Source organism: Peromyscus maniculatus, chromosome 8 (genome assembly GCF_049852395.1).
Source record: "Peromyscus maniculatus bairdii isolate BWxNUB_F1_BW_parent chromosome 8, HU_Pman_BW_mat_3.1, whole genome shotgun sequence".
Taxonomy (NCBI): Eukaryota; Metazoa; Chordata; class Mammalia; order Rodentia; family Cricetidae; genus Peromyscus; species Peromyscus maniculatus.
The window spans coordinates 58482912-58503960 of NC_134859.1; the positions used below are offsets into that span (position 1 = coordinate 58482912).

Sequence of the window (21049 nt, forward strand, 5' to 3'; positions counted from 1 at the left end):
AAACACCCCTAGGCAATGATCCCAACATCTACTCAATCATTTCAGCTTTTAGCCTGGCGTCCTCTCTAGCTATTCTTCTCCTTTGACCCAGTTCATCATCCACTCTGACCAGCTTAGCCCAGGTCCGACGCCAGCTCAATTCACTCTCTGTACTTACAGCCACAGGCCATGCCCATTCAGTCAACAGTTGATCTTTTAAACATGTAAATCCGATATAAATCCTTCCCTGGGCACTCAGAAGAAAGTCTGAACTCTTGACCCTGGCCTGGGGTCCTATGCAACCTCGCTTTCCAGGCACCTGCGTCCCTGTCCCCTCATTGGCCTCATTCCTCACCTTTGTGGAAGAGGGGCCTTTGTAGAAGCAATGTCCTTGGCCTACTGGTTTGTCCCCTCTTAGATTTTTGCCCAAGGGGACAGTTGAGGCCACCTTGTCCCTCAGCTGTCAGCCCACATGTCAGTTTCGTTATAGTCTCATCAAGTGACTAAGTTCTTACATAGGATCTTAGGATCTATTGAATGTTCTTTTTAATTACCAAGGCTTTTTAACAGGCGATGTTTTCATATATTTTAATATTTAAAGGGCTCTGGTCCCTACGGTTTTTATTTTCATAATTATCGTTTTAAATGTATTTGGCTACTTGTTCATCAACCATCTCCTCCCACAAGAAAGGAAGTCCTCGGAAAGCCGTGGCTTTGTTTCGGAGCACACAGTAGGCGCGAAATAGGGGCTGCACGGGTATCATGGGATGGCTCGCGAGCAGACGGAGGTCTGGGAGGGTACCGTACCGCGGCTTTTTAGTGGATTCGTTTGCGCCGGCAGCGTAAAGGAAAGTACCAATGCAGCACTCAACCCCCACGCGTGTGTGAGTACTAAACGCCGCTCCACGGCCAGACCGGAAAGGCGGGACCTGCCCCGCCCCACTCCCGACCACGCCTGTCCCACCAGGCCCCGCCCCCAGCCGGCCGTCCCAGTGCGCACGCGCCGGGACCTGACCTGGAAGAGACCGTCTTCTGAGACCACGTGTTCCGCGCAGCATGGCGGAGATGAAGAGCCCCGCGAAAGCTGAGCCTGCGTCTCCAGCAGAAGCGGCCCAAGATGAGCGGCGCGGCCTGCTGGAGCACAGCCGCGAGTTCTTGGACTTCTTCTGGGACATCGCGAAGCCGGAGCAGGAAACGCGGCTCCAGGCCACGGAGAAGCTGCTGGAGTACTTGCGCACAAGGCCCAGTGTATGATGGCGGGGCGGGCGGGGGGGGGGGTGCGGACGCAGTCGCGGCTCTAGATGCAAGGGGGCAGGGGTGGGCCCCCGGGTCACTGTTAACACTAGGGGTGCCCTTGGTTCCGCAGGGTTCGGAGATGAAATACGCCCTGAAGCGCCTGGTCACTGGGCTTGGGGTGGGCCGAGAAGCCGCTCGGCCCTGCTACAGCCTGGCGCTGGCACAGGTGAGGCGGTGCGTCTGGCAAGGGCGCAACCACGCTGGGCAAAAGGTGGGGTGTAAGGATAGGGGGCACCGCAGCTGCTGGGTAAGGAGAAACCCGCGAGGCTTCTGAAGTTTTCTTTCTGATACATGTTTAGCAGGCGTATATTAGCTACAGTTATTGGAAGTAGTGAACTTTGAGGTTGGTTTCTGCAAAGTTAGGGACCCCTCTCTAGGTTGGGAACCTAACTGATGACAGGCCACTCGGCAGCTTGTACAAGAAAGAGCAATGAAGACTGTCCCGTAGAGTTTGCCTCAAGACGTCTCGGAGCAGGATGTGTGGATAGGATGGGTTTTTCAGGAAGTAAAGATGAGCATTCTGGGCCTTCGGAAGCCCTGGTGGAGATGGGGCTCAATGCAAAATTTGGTCCCATAAACGCAGTAGATTATCCCTGAGAACGTGTGGTGAGAGATGGGAGGAGTGACCACAATGATGCAGGGGGACCACAGAGGAAGGCGAGTTGACTCGGGGTGGTGTCACTTCGCGGGGCCGCTCCTCAGAGCTCCTTTTGGTTCACCGGCAGCTGTTGCAGTCTTTTGAAGACATTCCCTTGTGCAGCATTCTGAGTCAGATGCAAGAAAAATACAATCTGCAAACCGTGAACAAGGTGAGTGTGGTCCCAGACAGACCAGCCCATCCCTGAACAGGTACCGGTGGGGTGATGGACCCTCATCACCCGTGTTTGGGATCTCTTTCTAGGCGATGATGAGACCCGCTCTCTTTGCAAACCTGTTTGGAGTGCTAGCTCTCTTTCAGTCAGGGCGCCTGGTGAAGGTGAGCGCTTTGGGTACAGGAGGCAAGGGGGCTGGTTTAGGGTTGGCGGGGAACAGACAATAGTGTGCCCTGTTCACACACCCTGTTTTCTGTGTACTAGGACCAGGATGCCCTGATGAAGTCGGTGAGATTGCTGAAGATCCTGTCCCATCACTACAACCACTTACAGGGGCAGCCGATAAAGGTCCTGGTGGACATCCTCTCTGAGGTACGGGATCACACGTCATGCTGTCTGGTTTTGGAAACACTGAGAAGATTTGGGTTAGCACACAAGAACACCAAGACAGATGGTTTAACCATGCGACTGGTGTAAAGAGCCTTTTTGGGTCACCACGTATCTTAAGTCCTGCCTGTCTTTCAGGTTCATGGCGTATCTCCATTCAGTTAGGCACTTCAGATGCTCCATAGCTCTCTGTTGTGGTTTCTGTGTTGGTTAGTGAGAGTCTGGAACAGTGTTTGTCAATGCCTGAATGTACAGAAGGCAGTCTGAATACATTTGCCATAGTTATATTGGTCAAGCCTGGCTCTGTACTGCCCTACTTGGGAGACTGAGGCAGGTTCACATGAATCATTTTCTACTAGCTCATCCCTGTTTGGGCCTTTCTGCACAAATAGAGAAGGACCAGAATTCAAGTTGCCGCTCCTCACATAGGGCTCCTCGGATAAGAAACAGGCTGGTCCTCTAAAAAACAAAAGGAATAATTATAAATGGAGCCCCAGGCTAGTTAGCTATCTAGGATGCTGGGGATGGATGGCCAGAGCTTTCTTACGGGTCTGACGTTCAGCAAGTTGGCTGGTGGAGGTGTATCAAAACCCCGTGGGGGGGGGGGGGCAGCAGCTGGAGAGATGACCAGAGTACTGATTGCTCTTGCAGAGATGGTGGCTCACAACCATCTATAATGAGATTTTGTGACCTCTTGTGACATGTAGGCAGAACACTGTATACATAATAAATAGCAGGGTTTTTTTAAAGCCCATGGGTAGAACAAGACCCAGAGGGAGAAATAAGATGCCAGGAGAGCCACCTTTTCACCTGTGCTCCCACTCCAGGTCCCAGAGTCCATGTTCCAGGAGATCCTGCCAAAGGTCCTCAAGGGGGACTTGAAAGTGATCCTCAGCTCCCCTAAGTACCTGGAGCTCTTCCTCTTGGCTCAGCAGAGAGTGCCAGCAAAGCTTGAGTCACTGATGGGCTCAGTTGACCTGTTCTCAGAAGAGAATATTCCCAGGTTTGAGGAGAGTGGGTGGGCTCTCCCTGGGGGCGTCCTGAACCCTCGTCCTCTAAGCAGTGCTGACTGAGTCCCCTTTGCCCTCCATAGTCTGGTGAACGTGCTGAGGATGGCGGCCAACTCTGTAAGGAAGGAGCATAAGCTGCCGGACGTGGCTCTGGACCTGCTCCGCCTGGCACTGAAGGAGAACAAATTCACGCTGTTCTGGAAGGAGATTTTGGAGCAGGGGCTGCTGAAGAAGCCATGCTGGTCAACCAGGTGTGTGTGTGGCACTAACCTCTGCTCCAGTCTGGGTGGGACGTGTCCACCCCAAAGAACAGGGTCTCTGACCAGACTGCCCCAACCCTCCTTAGCTACATGTGTTTCCGCCTGCTGGGGGCATCCCTGCCTCTGCTGTCCGAAGAGCAGCTGCACCTGGTGATGAGGGGAGACTTGATCCGCCATTTTGGGGAGCACATGGTCATTTCTAAGGTAGGTGTCGTCCCATGTGTCATCTCTGAAGATGTGTGACAGGACTGGGGACTGTATAAGAGTTTGACCAGTGATCAGGCCCTTTTGTCCTGAGGCCCACTCACTAGCAGACCCAGCCCGCCATCTGTCTATCTGGAATTCTCTGCTGGGGTCACATTGATGAGAACAGTGTCTGGTGTGTCTCCGGTGTGTTCTGCATTTTTGTGCCTGCCATCCATAAGACAGTGATAGCGGGGGCCCAGTACAAAGGGTTGGCACATGGCAGTCACGTGGAAATTGGTGGATTTTGAGTCCCAGGGTGGCACAGCTAGGTACTAGTAAGTCAGGATTTGAACCCAGGTTCCCCCCATGCCTCATCAAATCAGGAAAATACCTTGTCCTCAATCTTTGAGGCAGATGGGGACCTTCTTGAGCTGGGGCTGTAGGGATTTGAGGGGTCAGAGATTAGAGAGGCCTTGATGGAACTGTGGCACCGTTAGCCTCCGCCCTGCTGTAGACTTGGAGGAGGTTCCTAGCCCTGGGTTTAACCTAGAAAGGGAGTGGTAGGAAGGTGGTGATGTTGGAATCTTCACACTGGTAACCCGACCTCTTGCTCATCTCTTGCAGCCCCAAAACCTGTTCAAGTTCATCCCAGAGATAAGTACATATGTGAGCACCTTCCTGGAGGGGTGCCAGGATGACCCTGAGCGGCAGTTTGCCATGATGGTGGCCTTCACATCCATCACCAACCAGGGTCTTCCCGTCATGCCTACCTTCTGGCGGGTCACACGGTTACTGAGTAGTAAAGCCCTGCAGAGCTATGTGGCCTGGTTGCGGGACATGTTCCTCCAGCCTGACCTGGATTCCCTGGTGGACTTCAGCACTGCCAACCAGAAGAGAGCACAGGATGCCTCGCTCAATGTGTGAGTAACGTGTCAGGAGCGTTGAGAGCCCAAGCCCCTGAGTGGCATGGCTTCAAACTAGAGTGGGGAGGATTGGAAAGTTCTTGAAGGTGGCCTTGGTGTTTCCTGATTGGTATTTGGAGGTTGGAGTGGAGTGTGGGTGGCCCTGCCACAACAGGGCAGAGGAGCATCCTGCTTTTAATCGTCATGTTTGAATTATGTGACCTGCTCATGCTCCCAGGCCAGAACGATCTGTAGTCCGGCTCCGGAAGTGGATCATCCACCGCCTGGTCAGCCTCGTGGAACATCTGCACCTAGAGAAGGATGATGCTGTGGTCGATCAAGTAGCCAGGTGTGTGGGGAGCTAGCCTCCCTGTGGATGGCATGGCCATGGAATGAGGCCCGTTGCCTGGTCCTTGTTTGGGTTCCCCTGGAGCCAGAAGCCTTCAGGTTAAGTTGTTAGTAGGGAATAGACCAAGGAGAATCGGTGGAGTACCTTAGCCTGTGATGGAAAGAGACCCAGAAGGTGTAGAACTGGGGGGCCCCAAAGGTTCAGACTTGATGTATGGATTCTACAGGCAGTCTTTGCCCATCGGTATCTGCAAGCCTTTTGCCCCATGCTAGCCAGCTTCTGTCCGCTCCAGGGGACAGGTTCTGCTGCTCCAACTCAGGTCACCTACCTGTGTTCAGAGGGTCAAAGCAGAGAAGGGGCCTTGCATGGTGCAGCTGAGGGAGTCTAAACATGCCAGTGCGGGTTGTCCTCCCAGGTTTTGCTTGTTCCACGCCTTCTTCAAGACAAAGAAGTCCACTCCCCAGATCCCAGAGACAAAGCAACAGTTCTCCTTCCCCTTGGATGACCGGAACCGAAGTGTCATCGTTAGTGCCTTCTTCAGGTAGGCCTGTGCCACTTAGAAGATGGGGACACTTGTTCTTTCCTGAGCTGGGAGCAAGGTCAGAGAGCCTGGTGGGTCCAGGGGCTGGGTATGCCAGTGCATCTTTTAAACCCTCCCTCCCCCTTAACCTAGCCTGCTGCAGACCCTCAGTGTGAAGTTTAGGCAGACACCAGACCTGAACGAAAGTGGGAAGCCCTGGACTTACCGCCTGGTGCAGTTGGCAGACATGCTCTTGAACCACAGCCGCAACGTGACCATTGTGACACCCTTCACAACACAGCAGCGCCAGGCCTGGGACCAGTGAGGGCATGGGACTTTTGGGGGTGGAGGAGGGTACCCTGCCTGTCTGTCATTGGGGCCTGCAAATGTGCCCATGCCTTCCCCCCAGGATGATGAGTACTCTGAAGGAACTAGAGGCCCGCTCCTCAGAGACCAGGGCCGTTGCCTTCCAGCACCTGCTGCTTCTGGTGGGCCTCCACCTCTTCAAGGTATTGTGGTCTGTAGAGAAAGGAGCTTGGGGCCTGGAGTTCTGAGGCACCGTGGGGCCACCCCTACTGAGAGGCTTTGGGGCGGTGGGAGATGGAGGTGGAAGTTGGATTCCCTAAACAAAAGTTACAGCTCAAGGGGAAAAAAACCACTCCATCCACATAGGCACCAGCCAGCATCCCAGCTTTCTGTGTAGGGCTTCCATGTATTTGCCAGGTGCCAGAAGCAGAGTAGCCTGCTTTGGGCCACACCTCCAGTTGCTGAGATTAAGAGTCCCACAGGCCCTCCTAGACATGATTTACTGATTGGAAATGATGGATATAAAAGAAAGTGCTGCCCCCTGCAGGAGGGAGGCCAGTCTGACACCCAGGACGCTAGTCACTGAGAAATGGGGCCCAGGTTTGCCGCCCCCCCACCCCTCGGGTTTCTTTGTGTAGCTTTGGTGCCTGTCCTGGATCTCACTGTGTAGCCCAGGCTGGCCTTGAGCTCACAGAGATCTGCCTGGCTCTGCCTCCCGAGTGCTGGGATTAAAGGCGTGCGCCACCGCCACCCGGGGGCCCAGGTTTTTAATATGTAACTCTGAGGGCTTCCCCTCACCCCAAAGCAAGGGACAGTCATGCCTGAAGCTGGTAATGTCTCAGCAAAGGCTTTGTGGCCTGCCACAGTTTCCCAATATATCACATTCTGCAGTTCATATGCTTTCCAGTCTTGGGCCTTCTAGAACCTATCTCTCTCCCCCCACCCCCCAGTTTTTCTTATAAGAAGCTTTGATTTTTTTTTTTTTTTTTTTTGAGACAGGGTTTCTCTGTGTAGCTTTGCGCCTTTCCTGGAACTCACTTGGTAGCCCAGGCTGGCCTCGAACTCACAGAGATCTGCCTGGCTCTGCCTCCCGAGTGCTGGGATTAAAGGCGTGTGCCACCACCGCCCGGCAGAAGCTTTGATGTTTTAACTAACATTTTACAATTATTTTGTGTGGTGTTCTGTGCCATAGTGGAGGTCAGAGGACTTGGGAGTTTAGGTCTCGCCTGTGGGTGATGGGGATTAAACCCAGGTTTGCCAACAGGTGCTGTTGCCCTCTTGGATAATCTCACTAGACCACTGAGGCTCTTGTATAAAGATTGTGTCAGGTCTTGGGGGCCTGGGTGTATAGGACTCTTGTTAGCAACAAGCCTGTGGTTTTCAGATACATGTTCCCGTTCCCAGACCCCTGCATCTCTGAACTTGACTGGCAGAAGAAATTGTAGTTCATGTTTATCAAACCCATAGAGGAAAGGAACAGTCCAGAGTAGGCACCTACAGTTCTCAAAGCCAGGGAGCTAGAGACCTCTGGCCAAGGCATGAGCTCCTGCCTCTGCTCACAGCATTATCAAGCAAAAGACTGCTTTCTAGGTACCAGGTTATTCCCAGCAAGATGCATTTAAATCTAATTAAAACTAATGGTTTTCAAGTGTGTGTGTGTAAAACCAGGAGTGAAAGGATAGCTCAACAATCTGAGGTTGGCATTTGCTGGTCCTGTGGCTCTGAGTGTCTTTGTCAGCCTTGACTGTGTGTGGATGTTGATGGGGAACTTGGGCTCTGTGATCTCCTGACTCTGCACAAGGTGCAAAAAAGGCTCTTGAGGCTGGGTGGTGATTGCGCACGCCTTTAATCCCAGCACTCGGGAGGCAGAGCCAGGTGGATCTCTGTGAGTTCGAGGCCAGCCTGGGCTACCAAGTGAGTCCCAGGAAAGGCGCAAAGCGACACAGAGAAACCCTGTCTTGAAAAAACAAAAAAAAAAAAAAGGCTCTTGGGCGGCTCTCAGGTGCCCATTCTGAATGGTAAGAGTGACTGGCCAGGATGGGCCAGTGTCTGGCCTACTTGAGGACTCTGGTTCCATTCCTTTCTGACTTCTGCCTTGTCCCACCCACAGTCCCCTACAGAGAGTTGTGATGTCCTAGGTGACATCCAGACCTGCATCAAGAAAAGTATGGAGCAGAATCCCCGTCGATCACGCTCTAAGGCCAAAGGTGTGTCATTGTCCTGGGGCAGGCTGGGCAGCCAGGCTACCTGTGTCCTGCTCGGCCTAAATCTGCTTTCCCACTTGTAGCCTCCCAGGAACCAGTGTGGGTGGAGGTGATGGTAGAGATCTTGCTGTCCCTGCTGGCTCAACCCAGCAACTTGATGCGCCAGGTGGTCCGGAACGTGTTTGGCCATATCTGTTCCCACCTTACTCCACGTGGTCTGCAGCTAATCCTGGCTGTGAGTTGGGGCCTCTGGGGAAATAAGATTGTAAGATGGGTCCACTGAGATGTAGTGGGAGTATGTGTTATCGTCCCATCTTCTGTTTTCCCCCTGGGGTGATGGGGCCTTTGGCCAAGATAGAAGAGACTGCAGGAGAGAACTGGGGAAGGTGGGCAGTTGGGGCAGCAAGTGCAGTGGTGGTCTGGGACTTCTCCTCAGGTGCTCAACCCCGAGACCAATGAGGATGAGGATGACAATGTGGTGGTCACCGATGATACCGATGAGAAGCAGCTGAAGGATGGAGAGGTACTTATCAGTGAGGTGCAAGGTAGGATGGGTGGCTGGAGATAAGTCACTGGCGTCATTGAGAAGGTGTGACTTACCTGCTTCCCACCCATAGGATGAAGACTTAGATAGTGAAGACAATAAGAACTCAGAGAGTGACGTGGATAGCGAGGATGGGGAAGAGAGTGAAGAGGAGGATCGTGATAAGGATGTGGATCCGGGCTTTCGGCAGCAGCTGATGGAAGTGTTGCAAGCTGGAAATGCACTGGTGAGCAGGAGCCAGGGGAGAGGGCGTTTGTCCACCTACCTAAGGCCAGGCTGATGGCTGTGCTTCTCTACCTCAGGGTGGAGTGGACAGTGAGGAGGAGGAGGAGGAGCTTGGGGATGAGGCTATGATGGCCCTGGACCAGAACCTGGCCAGCCTATTTGCAGAGCAGAAGCTGCGCATCCAGGCCCGGAAAGAGGAGAAGAACAAGCTGCAGAAGGAGAAGAAGCTCCGACGGGACTTCCAGATCCGGGTGAGTGCAGCAGGTGCTGCTCCTGCGCCTCCCCTGTGCTCCTGCATGGGCTGACTCCCAGGCATCTGGCCACAGGTACTGGACCTGATTGAAGTCCTGGTGACCAAGCAGCCTGAGCACCCCCTGATCCTGGAACTACTTGAGCCGTTGCTGAGCATGATCCAGCACAGCATGCGCAGCAAGGGCTCCACCAAGCAGGAGCAGGACCTCCTGCACAAGACTGCCCGCATCTTCATGTGAGTGCACGTGCCCGTGGGTGACACACAGTCCCTGAGCATGCTTTGTGCTCCCTGTGCCTCGAGCAGGGTTCCTGACACTCTGGTCCCATCCAGCCGTCAGTGTTACAGTAGTTGGGAGTTCTGATAAGAGGGCAGGGCTGTCTCCCACACAACAACACTATGCCAGTCCAGATCACGCTACCTGTTCAGACTGGTTTGTCCTTGGCCCTGCCTGTCCATATATCCCTGAGCACATAGAACTTGCTTTACAGAGTCTGAGGCCACTGTCCCACCAAACAGATACAGAGAGAGAGGTGGGTCAGGTCAGAGGTGTTCAGCTCCTGGGCCAAGTCCCTGTCCATCTCTAAGTCAGTTTTCTAACCTATGCAGTGGTACTTAGAGCTGCTTCTCTTGCTGTGCATGGCAGAGCAAGGTGGAGAGCACCCTCTGACCAGCTTGCCCCGCCCACCCGCCCGCTCACAGGCATCATCTGTGCCGAGCCCGCCACTACTGCCACGAGGTGGGGCCCTGTGCAGAGGCTCTGCATGCCCAAGTGGAGCGGCTTGTGCAGCAGGCTGGCAGCCAGGCTGACGCCTCCGTAGCCCTCTACTACTTCAACGCCTCTCTGTACCTGCTGCGGGTCCTCAAGGGCAACGCTGCCAGGAGGCCCCAGGACGGTCGGAAGCTACGGGGAGCTGACACCCAGTCTGAACCCAAGGACCCGGAGGTGAGCCAGAGGCCAGCCCTGGCAGTTCTTCTCAGACTCACCCTCAGCCTTCTGTGCCTTGCTCCCGTCTCACCCCAGCTCTCTCACCAGGCCCAGGCTGCCAATTGTTTGGACTTGGACTTTGTGACCCGGGTGTACTCAACAGCGCTGGAATCTCTTCTGACCAAGCGTAACAGCCCACTCACTGTCCCCATGTTCCTCAGCCTCTTCTCCCGATATCCGGTAAGTGCGGGAGCCAGCCTGCCTCTTGGGAACCCTGCCTGGCCCAGTCCCCCCCCTAACTAATGGTCCCTGTCCTTCCCTAATCCCTAGGTGATCTGTAAGAACTTACTCCCCATCCTGGTCCAGCATGTGGCTGGCCCGTCGCGGCCCCGCCATCAGGTAAGGTCTGTCTAGATGATGACCTGTGCAGCCTTCTCACCGAGGCCTAAGAGACCCGCTTCACTGACCTTGGCTGTGCATGGTGCAGCACATTGTCGGCACAGAGGAACTTGGGGAACCTTACTGTCTAGCTCAAGGCCTCCAGCACTGCTAGATTTCATCTCTGGCCTGACCTGCACAAGAGGGCACCCTTTGTCTGCTTAGATGCCAGGGCTATCAGGCAGGCTAGAGAGAGACTTAAGTCAGTAAGGGCCAGGGGCTGTCCCAGCATGAGGTCTATTCAGGTGGGACCATTGCCTCTTGAGATCTCAGCAGCCCTTTAGCCACATGAGAAGAGAGGAACTGATGGCTGTAAGGCCCAGCACGGGCAGGAGCCCAAGCTTGTGGTTTCTGAGCCTTCACCTGGCATGCTGGGGCTTCTGCTGACTACATTCTCCTTGGTGCAGGCCCAGGCGTGCCTGCTGCTCCAGAAGACCCTGTCTGCACGGGAGCTGAGAGTATGTTTTGAGGATCCTGAGTGGGAGCAGCTGATTGGCCAGGTCTTGGCAAAGGTTGCCCAGGTAACAGCTGTGAAGCTCCCACCATGAACTCACCCCAGGTTTCTTGGAACTTGAGGTTCCAGAGTGGGTTGTGCAAACTAGCTAGTCCCCAGAAACATTTCCTCCCTCTGGGCCACTGCTATGAGGGATGTGGAAAGGCCTTCGGCAGTTCTCAGAAGTGCCTCAGTGTTGGCCTTCCTCCATAGACCCTGCAGACACTTGGAGAGGCGCAGAGCAAGGGGGAGCACCAGAGGGAGCTGTCCACCTTGGAGCTGCTGAACACTCTCTTCAGGACAGTCAATCATGAGGTAAGGCAGCCGCCCAAGAATCAGTGCCCCAGATGGAATAGACATCACATCAGGGTTCTGACAGTCGTCTTTCCAGGGGGCAGAATCTGGGCTTTTAAAAGATTGCAGTGCTGCTGTGTTGATAGAAGTGATTACTTCTAAAGGTAGAAGGTCACATCTGGACCTGGCAGACTGGGGTGAGGCTGGCTCACCATGTATCAGAAAACTGAAAAGTGAGAAGAGCTAGAGATGAGCCCAGATGGGCAGCAGTTTGGAAGGAAGCCAGGTTTCTAGGCAGGAAGGGGGAGTGGTAAGGTGAGGCCAGTGAGGGGTAAGAGTTACTCATGGGCTCCAGGAGGCCACTGGAAATGGGCTGCTGGGTTCTCTAGTCTGGAACCACCTTTATAGGGGACTAGGAGCTGAAAAAGCGGGGACTTGGGCCCCTGGCTTTGGAAAGGGAAACAGAATGCTAGGTCGGGGCCTTGTGTCCTCCATGGTAGAGAGGCTAATGATTTAAGACAGAAGTGGTTTAGGACCCAGGTGCAGGTAGAAGACCCACTGCTACTCCAGCCTGCCTTCCCTCTGCAGAAGCTGTCTGTGGACCTCACCTCTCTCTTGGGCTTGCTGCAGAGCAAGCAGCAGAAGCTACAGCAAAGCCTACAGCAGGGGAACCACTCCTCTGGCTCCAACCGCCTCTACGACCTCTACTGGCAGGCTATGAAGATGCTAGGAGTCCAGTATGTTCTGGGAGAGGGCCCCACACCCTGGGAATGGGGCTAAAAAGGCCCTCCCAACAATAATTGCACTCTCACTTCACTCTTTATTTTACTGCTTCCTTACAGGCGTCCCAAGTCAGAAAAGAAGAATGCCAAGGCCGTTCCTAGCGAGTCCCAGAGCCCCATTAGCATGAAGCGGAAGAAGAAGGGATTCTTGCCTGAGACCAAGAAGCGAAAGAAACTTAAGTCTGAGGATACCACACCAGGAAAGGATGCTGCATCAGGGCAGGATGTAGTGACAGCGGATGCTACACCTGCTGCTACTGGTAAAGACCAGCCCCCCAGCACAGGCAAGAGGAAGAGGAGGAGGGTGAAGGCCAACACCCCATCCCAGGTGAATGGGACACCTGTCACCAAGAGTCCAACTCCCAACAACCTCACCCTAAGTCCTAGCACCCCTGCTAAGACCCCAAAACTACAGAAGAAAAAAGAGAAGCTATCACAGGTGAATGGAACCACTCCTGTGTCCCCCATAGAGCCTGAAGGCAAAAAGCATCACCAGAAGGCTGTTCCCACAAAGGAGGTCTTGAGAAAGTCCCCCCAGTCGGCCCTGCCACGCAAGAGGGCAAGGCTGTCTCTAGTTAGCAGGAGCCCTAGCCTCTTGCAGAGTGGGCTCAAAAAAAGGAAAGTGGCCCGGAGAAAAGTGCAGACGCCTTGAGTGAGGTGTAGTCTTCCCTGCCTTCAGCAGCCCAAGAGACTCCTATTTTTTCACCAATATTTTAATAAATATTGCCATGGTATATGACACCAGTCTCTGGCTTTGGGCAGTGAGTGGGTCTGTTACCAACCTTCCAGGGGCAGGGTCCATCTACTGCAGGCCTGGCCCTAGCTGTGTGGCCAAGGTTCCCAGCTTAGATACTCAGTCCTGTCCCTTCCCAGGCTGTTCCAATGGAGAGCCACAAAACATTTAAATAGGTTTATTTCTTCATTTACAAGAGGAATATATATTTGGCTTCTCTCTTAAGACTCTGAGATTCACAATCAGCAGCTCTAAAAAATAAAGGAGCGGTTCAGCTTCCGGAAGGAAGAGGAGGCAACACTTGGACCTGGTTCTTGTACAACAAGAAAACATTGCTGGAGCCCCTGCTGGGGTTAGGGTGGGAGCAAGGCTGGTCGTAAGGGATAGCACCCTCCGCCCACCCACATCCAAACCCCCAGGGTGCCCCAGAGCTTGGGTGGGATGGGTACCACTAACTAACACCACTGAAGCCACAGCCAGCAAGTGGAAGACAGCCACAGGGGACTGTTGTCCAAGCCGGTTCTGGAAGTTTCCTGTAGGTTACAACAGTACCCCAGGACCAGAGCCACCTTGGTCACAACGTGCAAAGAGTATGAAGCTGGGGATAAGTGTCCAGAGGTGACTAAGGTGGCTGCAGGGGAGTGAGGGGCTGGGGGGTGGGTCAGGGGAGTAGGGTGATCAAAGGCTGAGGTGAAAGCCTGGCCCCCCCCAAGAGTCAATTGGGGTATGATACCTACAGGCACTGGTGGGAAATCTCCAGCAGTTCCATACCCTAAGCCAAGAAGCAGTGTGGACTGCTAGGTACAGCTTTCAGCAGCCAAATCTGAATCTGACTCCTCATTGAAGAGGTCATCCTGTAGGGGGGAGTGGCTTCTGGGGCACAGCAGGAGTTGGGGGGTGGGGTGAGGAAGTGGGTTCTCAAGGTCTCAGCCCCTGGTGCAGGTGCTGCCAGGGTGCACACCCCCAGTGCTGCAGTCCTCTAAGGGGTGGTCCCACCTGGGAACAACCTCCGGGCAAAGAACCAGCTGAAGACAGCAGAGACAGTGTCCTCCAGGGTGACTGGCCCAACAGCAGGTACCCAGCTCCACGGGTCAGGCTGAATTTGACGGCCCCAAGGTTAGAGCCTAGGAATGGGGAAGTGGTCCCTGTACACCAGAACTTTTGGGGGACCTCAGAACCAGAACTGAGGTCCTGAGACTTGGGTCATGTCTTCTGTGTACAGCCTAGGACTTGTTTCTTCAAAGCTGTGAAGGGCGCCTTGGAAGGCACGCAATGGAGGAAGCTCCAGCTCCTTGGCCCCATTGTCTAGGGAGGATAGGGGCTCCCTCAAGATCACATGAGCTAAGGGCCGGCCAGGCTTCCCCCAAATGCCCACTGCAGGCTGACTTCTCTTTTGTCCCTGCGTCCCCCAACCAGGGCTGGAATTGTGTCCACCTGAGTGGCTCCAGCACACACAGTCCTCCATGTTAACTGAGGATGCAGCTTCTTGGAGATAGGGCCACTCAGTCCTGGGCCAAAGAGGGTGTGTACCCAGCTGTGAGTCACACGGGAAGCTTTGGGACGGTCCTGCAGGTCCAGGATGCTGGAGGACCTCTCCCAATCTAAATTGCAGATCATTGCTGTCCCAGCTGCACCTGTGGGAGGGGGTCAGGTCAGAGGTGGAGCTTTGGGAATTGTTCCAAAGCTGGCTTCCTTAGCTTTCACCACTACTGTGGTTCTGAGGCCTGTGACCCTGGGTTTACGGGAAGCTTTAGCCTCCAAGGGCTAGGCCACCGGGAGGGCCAGGGTGGGAGGTGCACCCTGTCACATCCAGGAGGATTTAGGAGGACAGCAGGGTTTCTGGCAAGTTGCAGGGCTGACCTATGCTCCCAGCCCTTCTAGGGAAGGGAGGGGACTGATTTACTGGAAGAAGCCAGCTCCCACAAATCCACAGATTCCGTATCAACACATCAGAAGGAAGAGGGCAGACCTAGGGCAATGGGGAATCTGCTCAGGAAGGAGACCGTTCTGAAGGGGTTTTGTTCCCTGTTCCTTCAGGGCCACTCCTCCCACAGGGGCTTCCTGGCCTGCACTCACCACCTCAGACTTTCACGGATGCAGGCGGCATCACCAGCTGGTTCACCCTGAGGGAGAGACGGGCGGGGGTCAGGGTGGCACATCAGCGGGGACTGGGCCCAGGCACGGCTCTGGCACATCGCATCACTGGGGCCGGTAGACCGGAGGCGCTGGGCAGGGACCTCGTCAGCCCCAGGGGGAGGTGGGAAAGCCCAGGGGTAGGGAGAGGAGACAGAAAGGAATAGAGAAAAGAGGAGAAAGAAGTCAGAAAACGAGAGGAGGAGAAGGGGACGGGACTCCCAGCTCTAAAACCCTGTTAACTCCAGAGAAAAACCCATGTCTAGAGCTCCCACAAAAAAGGGCTACCATGGCCTCGGCCCATGATATGCTGGCTGGGGGCATGAGAAGACTCCGAGCCAAGTGTTAATAGAGCTGGCCCTGGCCTCCAGCAGGTCACCTAGCCCTAAGGCCACAAAGTAACCCAGTCTCCTCCACCCTGGTGGAACAGAGCTGTCACAGTCCCTGCTTCCTAGCGTGCCCACCCCACCCCTACTCACTGCTGTTCAGCCTTGGCACGGTCGCTGAGGAAGAAGAGAGCGGTGGCAAGGAAGAACATGCCACCCAGGACCACGACAAAAGGGCACAGCATGAGGGCATAGCCCAGGCTCAGAAACTCCCAGAGCGGGGAGTCCTTGGTGCTCTGGCGGATAAGGTCCGAGATCTGTGGGGATTGGGGTGCTGGTATCAGGACAGGGCTATCTTCTGTGCCCCACCCCCAGGCAAGCCCCACCCTCAGCCACTCACAAAGCCAATGAGGTAGGGGCTTCCAGCATCCCCCAGCAGATGGGAGGTGAAGCTCTGCAAGGCCACAGCCGTGGCTCGTCGGGTGGGGATGACCACATACTGCAGGAAGAAGGGAGGGTCAGTGCCAGAAGGGCCGGCCGAGGCTGTGTACTAGGCTCATCCCTGTGGCCAAGACACTTCTGAAACCCCACAGCCTCCGCTTCCTGTCCTGGGTACTGATAGTCCTGCCACCCAGCCCTGGACTTCCCTACCCCCCATGTAGGCATGGCTGCTTCTGTCAGCTCCACAGGGCCTCTTCTCTTCCCCATCTGCCCCTCCTATCTGGAGCCTTGAAGCACGCACACACGCACCGCTTCAGTCCCCATCACCCCAATGGTTCTGGCAGAACCCAGACTTAGTGATGGGAATCTGCACCTCCCTCCCCACTGCATTCCATGGAACAACAACTTCGGTACCAGTTGGCACAGGTCTTCCAAGGCCAGAGCTCTTGGAGCATGGAGGAGCTGAGCTAAAAGGTCCAGGGGCACTTTTTCTTTTCTTTCTTTCTTTTTTAAAGATAGAGCCTTGCTGCTTAACCCAGGCTGACCTCACCTTGCTATGCTCCTGGAGAGAACCCTCACTTCTGAGGGATCACGTGTGGAGTTGTGCAACTCTGGACGTAGGATTCTAGCCTCTAGGCTTCCTGCCCTCCCTTTCTGTAAGTTAAACACCTGTCTTGCTCCCCTTCCATGACGATTTAGCAAGGCTGAGGCTGGCTGAGGTGGAGAGGCTATGAACTAGCATCCTACCCCAAAGAGCCTCTACTTGAACTCAAGTACCCTGACACCAGAGTCTAAGAGCCACTGGGCCCCAGGTCGTCCTGAACTAGACAGAACAGGCCCTGGCCCCACTTGAAGACAGATGGGCAAGACTAGGACAACCAGAACCAGGTGGCCCCTGCCCTGAGCTCCAGCTCCTCACGCTGTCCATGACACCTGTCATTGTGGGCAGTGGGAGCAGCCAGCATCCTCAAAGTACCCTGCTGGTGGTGAGGAGACAGGGAGGGATCTGGATCGGAGCATATTGCGTGGCCCCATTTCCAGCACTAATTAGTCACTTAGCCGGGACACTTAGTAAAACTGGGACATGAGTTCCCTGGGACCCAGACAGCTCCCAGGGGCTGCTGGGGGTGGGGGCTGTCAGGGGAGGGCACGCTGCCCAACACCAAAGACCCTTGATTCAGTCTTGCCACGGTTACGTAGTCCCCGATCCCTGCCCTTGTTCTTGCCCAGCCCCTAGTTGAGGCACTTAGCTGAGTCCTCTCCACACTTCCACACAGCGCATGCATGGGTAGAGGACAGAGGCACTGGTGGGCGACACAGGTATTCGAGAAAGGCATAGGGTGGAGCAAGGCAGGCCTTCTGAAATGGAGGGACAACAGAGGCCCCCAGACTCTGGCCTCCTGGCCTAAGCACCAGCTCCCAAGCTAATAAATACCCAGTTTATTCCCCTGCCTTCCACCTCCTGCCATTCCATCTCCAGTCCTCTGCAGTCTTCTGACCCTGACCAGGAGGTCCCTCGAGGACCAAGCACAGGAGTCATAGCTCTGCCATTCCCACCCCCACTGCACTCAGAGCTACAAGTCACTAGGCCCACAGCCCCTCCCCTGTTCTCCTGTCCCCACCCAGGAACACAAGCCCAAGCAGACTGCTCAGACAGCCCTTTGTCCCTCGCCTGCTGGTCTGGAGGCCATTGTTGGTCCCGTAAAGACAGCCTCTGTCTGTCCAGCCAGCCGCAGGCACTCGGCAGGCATGCCTGGGACCCAGCCTGGGACCCAGCCTGAGCTGGCAAAGCCGCATGCAAGGACACTGGACTCCTGGGGGAGGAGTGCTGGCAGGCAGCACCACCTCAGTGCCAGCCTGGTACCACCAGCCTCCCAGCCACAAACCTGAAACTGGAGACAACCCTGCCCCTGCACCCCAACATCTGCCTGCTCTCTTAGCCACAAACCGGAAACCGGAGACAACCCTGCCCCTGTATCCCAACATCTACCTGCCCAACCCTGTTTCCAGACCCTTCCCAGATCTGACCCCCCTGTATCTCTGATCCCCTCCCTGCCTCTGGGTTCACCTCTCCCACCAACAAGCGATGCTTACCCTGCACCCACCCTCCCAAGTCACCCCAGTGAAATTCTTAAGCCTGGGTCAGTCAGCAGAAGGGGACTGTGGACTTCCTGGCTTACCATGAGGATGTCTGCAGTGATGGCCCAGTTAGAAAACAGCAGTGTCTCCCCAACAAAGATGCATATCTATTTATAAGGAGGAAAGCAACCATGAGGGGCACAAGGCAGGGACACACAACCCCCCGCCCCGCCCCGTGGGGATAGAGGGTCCCGCAAGTCAGACTGCAACTCCAGCCCATCTCCCCCAACCTCCCAAGGACTCACATAAGCGCCCACAATGCTGGTCTTGGCGGCCACAAAGATGAGGCAGATGAAGATGGCAGACCCCAGCATGCCCACCGCACACACCAGTGGGTCAGCCCGCTGAGTCCGCAGGCGGCACCAGCGAGTGGCTCCCGCACCTGTGACCACTCCCAGAAAGCCAGTAAAGCAGGTAATGGCCCCGAAGATGAGGCTGTGGGGACAAAGGACAGCAGAGTGTGATTTGAACAAGACAGTGGCTGGGACGGAGGCACCCAGTCCTTGGCGTCCAGGCTTTACCTGTCTTTGGCTCCGCAGGGCGGGCTGTTGCACGTCTCTGCGGTCTTTTGTACAACTTGAGCACGGTGCAGATAGAGGGGAATCCACATGCCCAGGGCCCCTGTGGCGAAGGACACGGCAGATGTGGCCAGGGAGGAAAAGACGTAACTGCGGCTGGGAAGAATCCAGGGAGGGACACTGAGTTGGCACAGCCCTCACAGCAGGGCCAGGGAGTCAGTCTATTCCCCCCCAGCCTGCTGTCCGCTGCCTCCCCCAGATAGAAATGCTCTTTCACAGGCCCCGATGAGGACTTGGGATGCAGGATCAATAAACTCTCAGGCCAGAATGCCATTCAGCCCCATAGGCTGTGGGGATGGCAGGTGAGTGTAGGCGGGCCACTTGGGGCCTCTAACCAGGCCTCCTCCTACCACACCCGGCACAGTAGCACTCACTTTCGGATCAGAGCCTTCATGTCTCGAAGCCATGAGGTCCGTGCTTTGAGCTGGCCCCCAAGCTGATCAGCATGGCCTCTCTTAGTGGCTGGGACCAGGATGAGGATGAGTGTTCCTGTGATCATGCCCAGGACAGGGGACACCTGGTAGGACAGGAAATGTGAAGTTTGAATGTCACATAGACTCTGTCTAGGCTGCACAGGAGAGCCCGGGTAACTGTTCCTTATCTGGACTCCAAGTCCTTCTTCTAGGCTAATATTTGCCCAGCTGAGTACCAGAGAGGCTGAGCAAAGCTGCTGAGGATGAGGCCAGGGAAGGGGCTGGGGGCCTCAAAGTGAATAGTCCAGACCAAAGGCCGGGCAGGAAAACAGGTTCAAGGAAGGCTGAGAGACTTCAGTGAGGGGGAGGGGGCAAGAAGTGGGGGGAAAGGAAGAGAGGAGGGGGAAGGAGGAAAGTGAGGGAGAGATGGCTCAACAGATGAAGGATAAACGGGAAAACAAGCAGATAGACAGATAGATGCACTCATGCATGGACGGATGGACAAGTAGGTGAATGGGTGGGTGGGTGGCTGAGTGGGTAGATGGATAATAAGAAAAGAAAGACAGGTAGATGAAAAGCATAGGGAGTGATGTCTTTGAGTAGAAGAGTTCATTTGTAGGGGTGGAGAGCCATATACCAACTTGTCTAACCCCTGGGGCTAGGAATGTTCCAAGGTGTGTCCCTCAAACATGGACATTAGGCAGGGACCGGCCAGATAGGTGGCCTGTTCTTTACAGGGCCCTCTATGGGCTTTGGGTCTTCCCTGTGTCCAGCCTCATGTTAAGAGCAGAATTCCCAAGGCTCTAGGCCTCTCTCTACACAGAACCAAGCACCAGCCCAGGAGAAAAGAGAAGCTTGCTTCCCCCAGGCCTGGGAGTTGTGGGCTGGGGATCTCTTCTACATGCAACCCCTCCACCCTACGGCTCACCCTCCTCCCCATGATGAAATTCCACGGTGGCTGCTTCCTTCCTGCTTTTGAGGAAAAAACACTTTGTCTTGAGCTTCCGCCCCTCAGAGAGACGGGGGATCTCTGTTTCCTCTGATTGCACTGTCCTGGGGCCTTGGGGACTTGCCCCAACCCTCCAACAGAACAGGAAGTGGTCCCAAACCCGAAGGGCCCCCACACAGAGGTCCTGTCCCAACCCCGCCCTAGAACAGAGCCAGAGCTGGAAGCCAGGAAGCTGTGCTGTGGACCTGGAATTTCCTGATGTGGTGAGAGAATCCTCATCCTCTCCACTCCCGGGGCCTGGGGGTAGCGTTCCAATCCTGGACTGAAGCCCTGTGGGTGACAGGACTGTCTAACTCCCCTGATACCTCAGCCTGAACTGATCTACAGGGATAAGACCTCAGAGCCCAGGCTAGTGAGGGAGGAAGCCTGGCGGTTAAAGCCTGGCCTCTGGGCTGAGTGAGCTGCTCTCTGGGGGCAAGGGCTGGAGTGGGGAGCCTAAACAGGAGGGACCTAGGCCTTACCCGCAAGGCCCAGTGCCAGTCTCCAGCTGCCTGCTTCACGCTGGAACCTGTGATGTAGCCCAGGCCGCTGCAGAGAAGACAGACACACGTCAGAGTGAGCAGCTGAGCTGAGTGGGACGTTCTTGGTGGCCTCCCACCCAGCCAGCCTGTGGGAGAGCAGGTCCAGGAGTCCTCTACCGCTGCCTGCCTCCGTGTCCGCTTAAAGCAGGGTTGGGGAGTTCAAGGGGACCCTGGCGCTCTTCCCGCAAACCGAGGTGCTTCACACTTACCTGCCCAGTGGGATGGCGAAATAAAAGACCGACAGCATAAGCGTGCGTGTGTTCTTGGTAAACAAGTCGCCGATGATGGTGGGTGCTATGGTGGAGTAGCTGGCTTCACCGATACCTACTAGCCCTCGGGACAGGACCAGCAGCCAGAAGTACTGCGGAGGACAGAGAATGCTGGGCGACCCGCCATTCCCAGGCTTGCTCATCCCTATCCCACTACGCCCTAGCCCTGGCAGGGTCCAGAGGCCAGGGGAAGAGGATGGAGCCCAGGACTAGCCTCAGCAGTGACCACAGCCACAGGCCACACAGGGCCCTGAGATACCCCTCAAAAGGAAGGATCTGACTGGGACTGATCATTCCCAGGTTGGGGGAAGACAGGGCTCCG

General features: G+C 55.4%; 2 protein-coding genes across 3 annotated transcripts in view; one reads left to right on the plus strand and one right to left on the minus strand.

The window, feature by feature from the left end:
• Positions 1–961: 961 nt before the first annotated feature.
• On the plus strand, positions 962–13196 carry Mybbp1a (MYB binding protein 1a). Its single transcript, XM_006992202.4, has 26 exons — positions 962–1227; positions 1346–1441; positions 2001–2084; positions 2177–2251; positions 2352–2459; positions 3302–3477; positions 3568–3735; positions 3831–3948; positions 4555–4850; positions 5071–5181; positions 5597–5722; positions 5855–6022; positions 6111–6210; positions 8118–8214; positions 8295–8446; positions 8648–8734; positions 8829–8981; positions 9058–9231; positions 9307–9467; positions 9933–10176; positions 10267–10398; positions 10489–10557; positions 11004–11117; positions 11303–11404; positions 11972–12120; positions 12226–13196. The coding sequence occupies exons 1-26, from the start codon at positions 1036–1038 to the stop codon at positions 12815–12817; spliced, it is 4044 nt and encodes a 1347-aa protein (XP_006992264.1). The 5' UTR covers positions 962–1035; the 3' UTR covers positions 12818–13196.
• Spns2 (SPNS lysolipid transporter 2, sphingosine-1-phosphate) overlaps positions 13062–21049 on the minus strand; it is a 37943-nt gene continuing 29955 nt past the window's right edge. The window contains exons 4-13 of one of the 2 annotated variants that reach the window (XR_006074722.2): positions 20668–20819; positions 20399–20465; positions 18890–19032; positions 18459–18611; positions 18183–18372; positions 17979–18044; positions 15758–15856; positions 15511–15674; positions 14975–15135; positions 13062–14532 (exon numbers count right to left, since the gene is read on the minus strand). Coding sequence is in view for 1 of the 2 variants with exons in the window: in XM_076542839.1 (XP_076398954.1) it covers positions 14979–15021; positions 15511–15674; positions 15758–15856; positions 17979–18044; positions 18183–18372; positions 18459–18611; positions 18890–19032; positions 20399–20465; positions 20668–20819 (1077 nt within the window). In the remaining variant the exon portion in view is untranslated. The remainder of the gene's footprint in view (positions 14533–14974; positions 15136–15510; positions 15675–15757; positions 15857–17978; positions 18045–18182; positions 18373–18458; positions 18612–18889; positions 19033–20398; positions 20466–20667; positions 20820–21049) is intronic. The other variant, XM_076542839.1, reaches the window with a different exon arrangement.

Excerpts from the sequence above, each read along its gene's own strand:
- Mybbp1a (XM_006992202.4), top strand. The coding sequence starts at position 1,036 with ATGGCGGAGATGAAGAGCCCCGCGAAAGCTGAGCCTGCGTCTCCAGCA. Across the intron at positions 5,182-5,596 it reads GTGGTCGATCAAGTAGCCAG|GTTTTGCTTGTTCCACGCCT; the intron begins GTGTGTGGGGAG and ends TTGTCCTCCCAG. Across the intron at positions 9,468-9,932 it reads AAGACTGCCCGCATCTTCAT|GCATCATCTGTGCCGAGCCC; the intron begins GTGAGTGCACGT and ends GCCCGCTCACAG.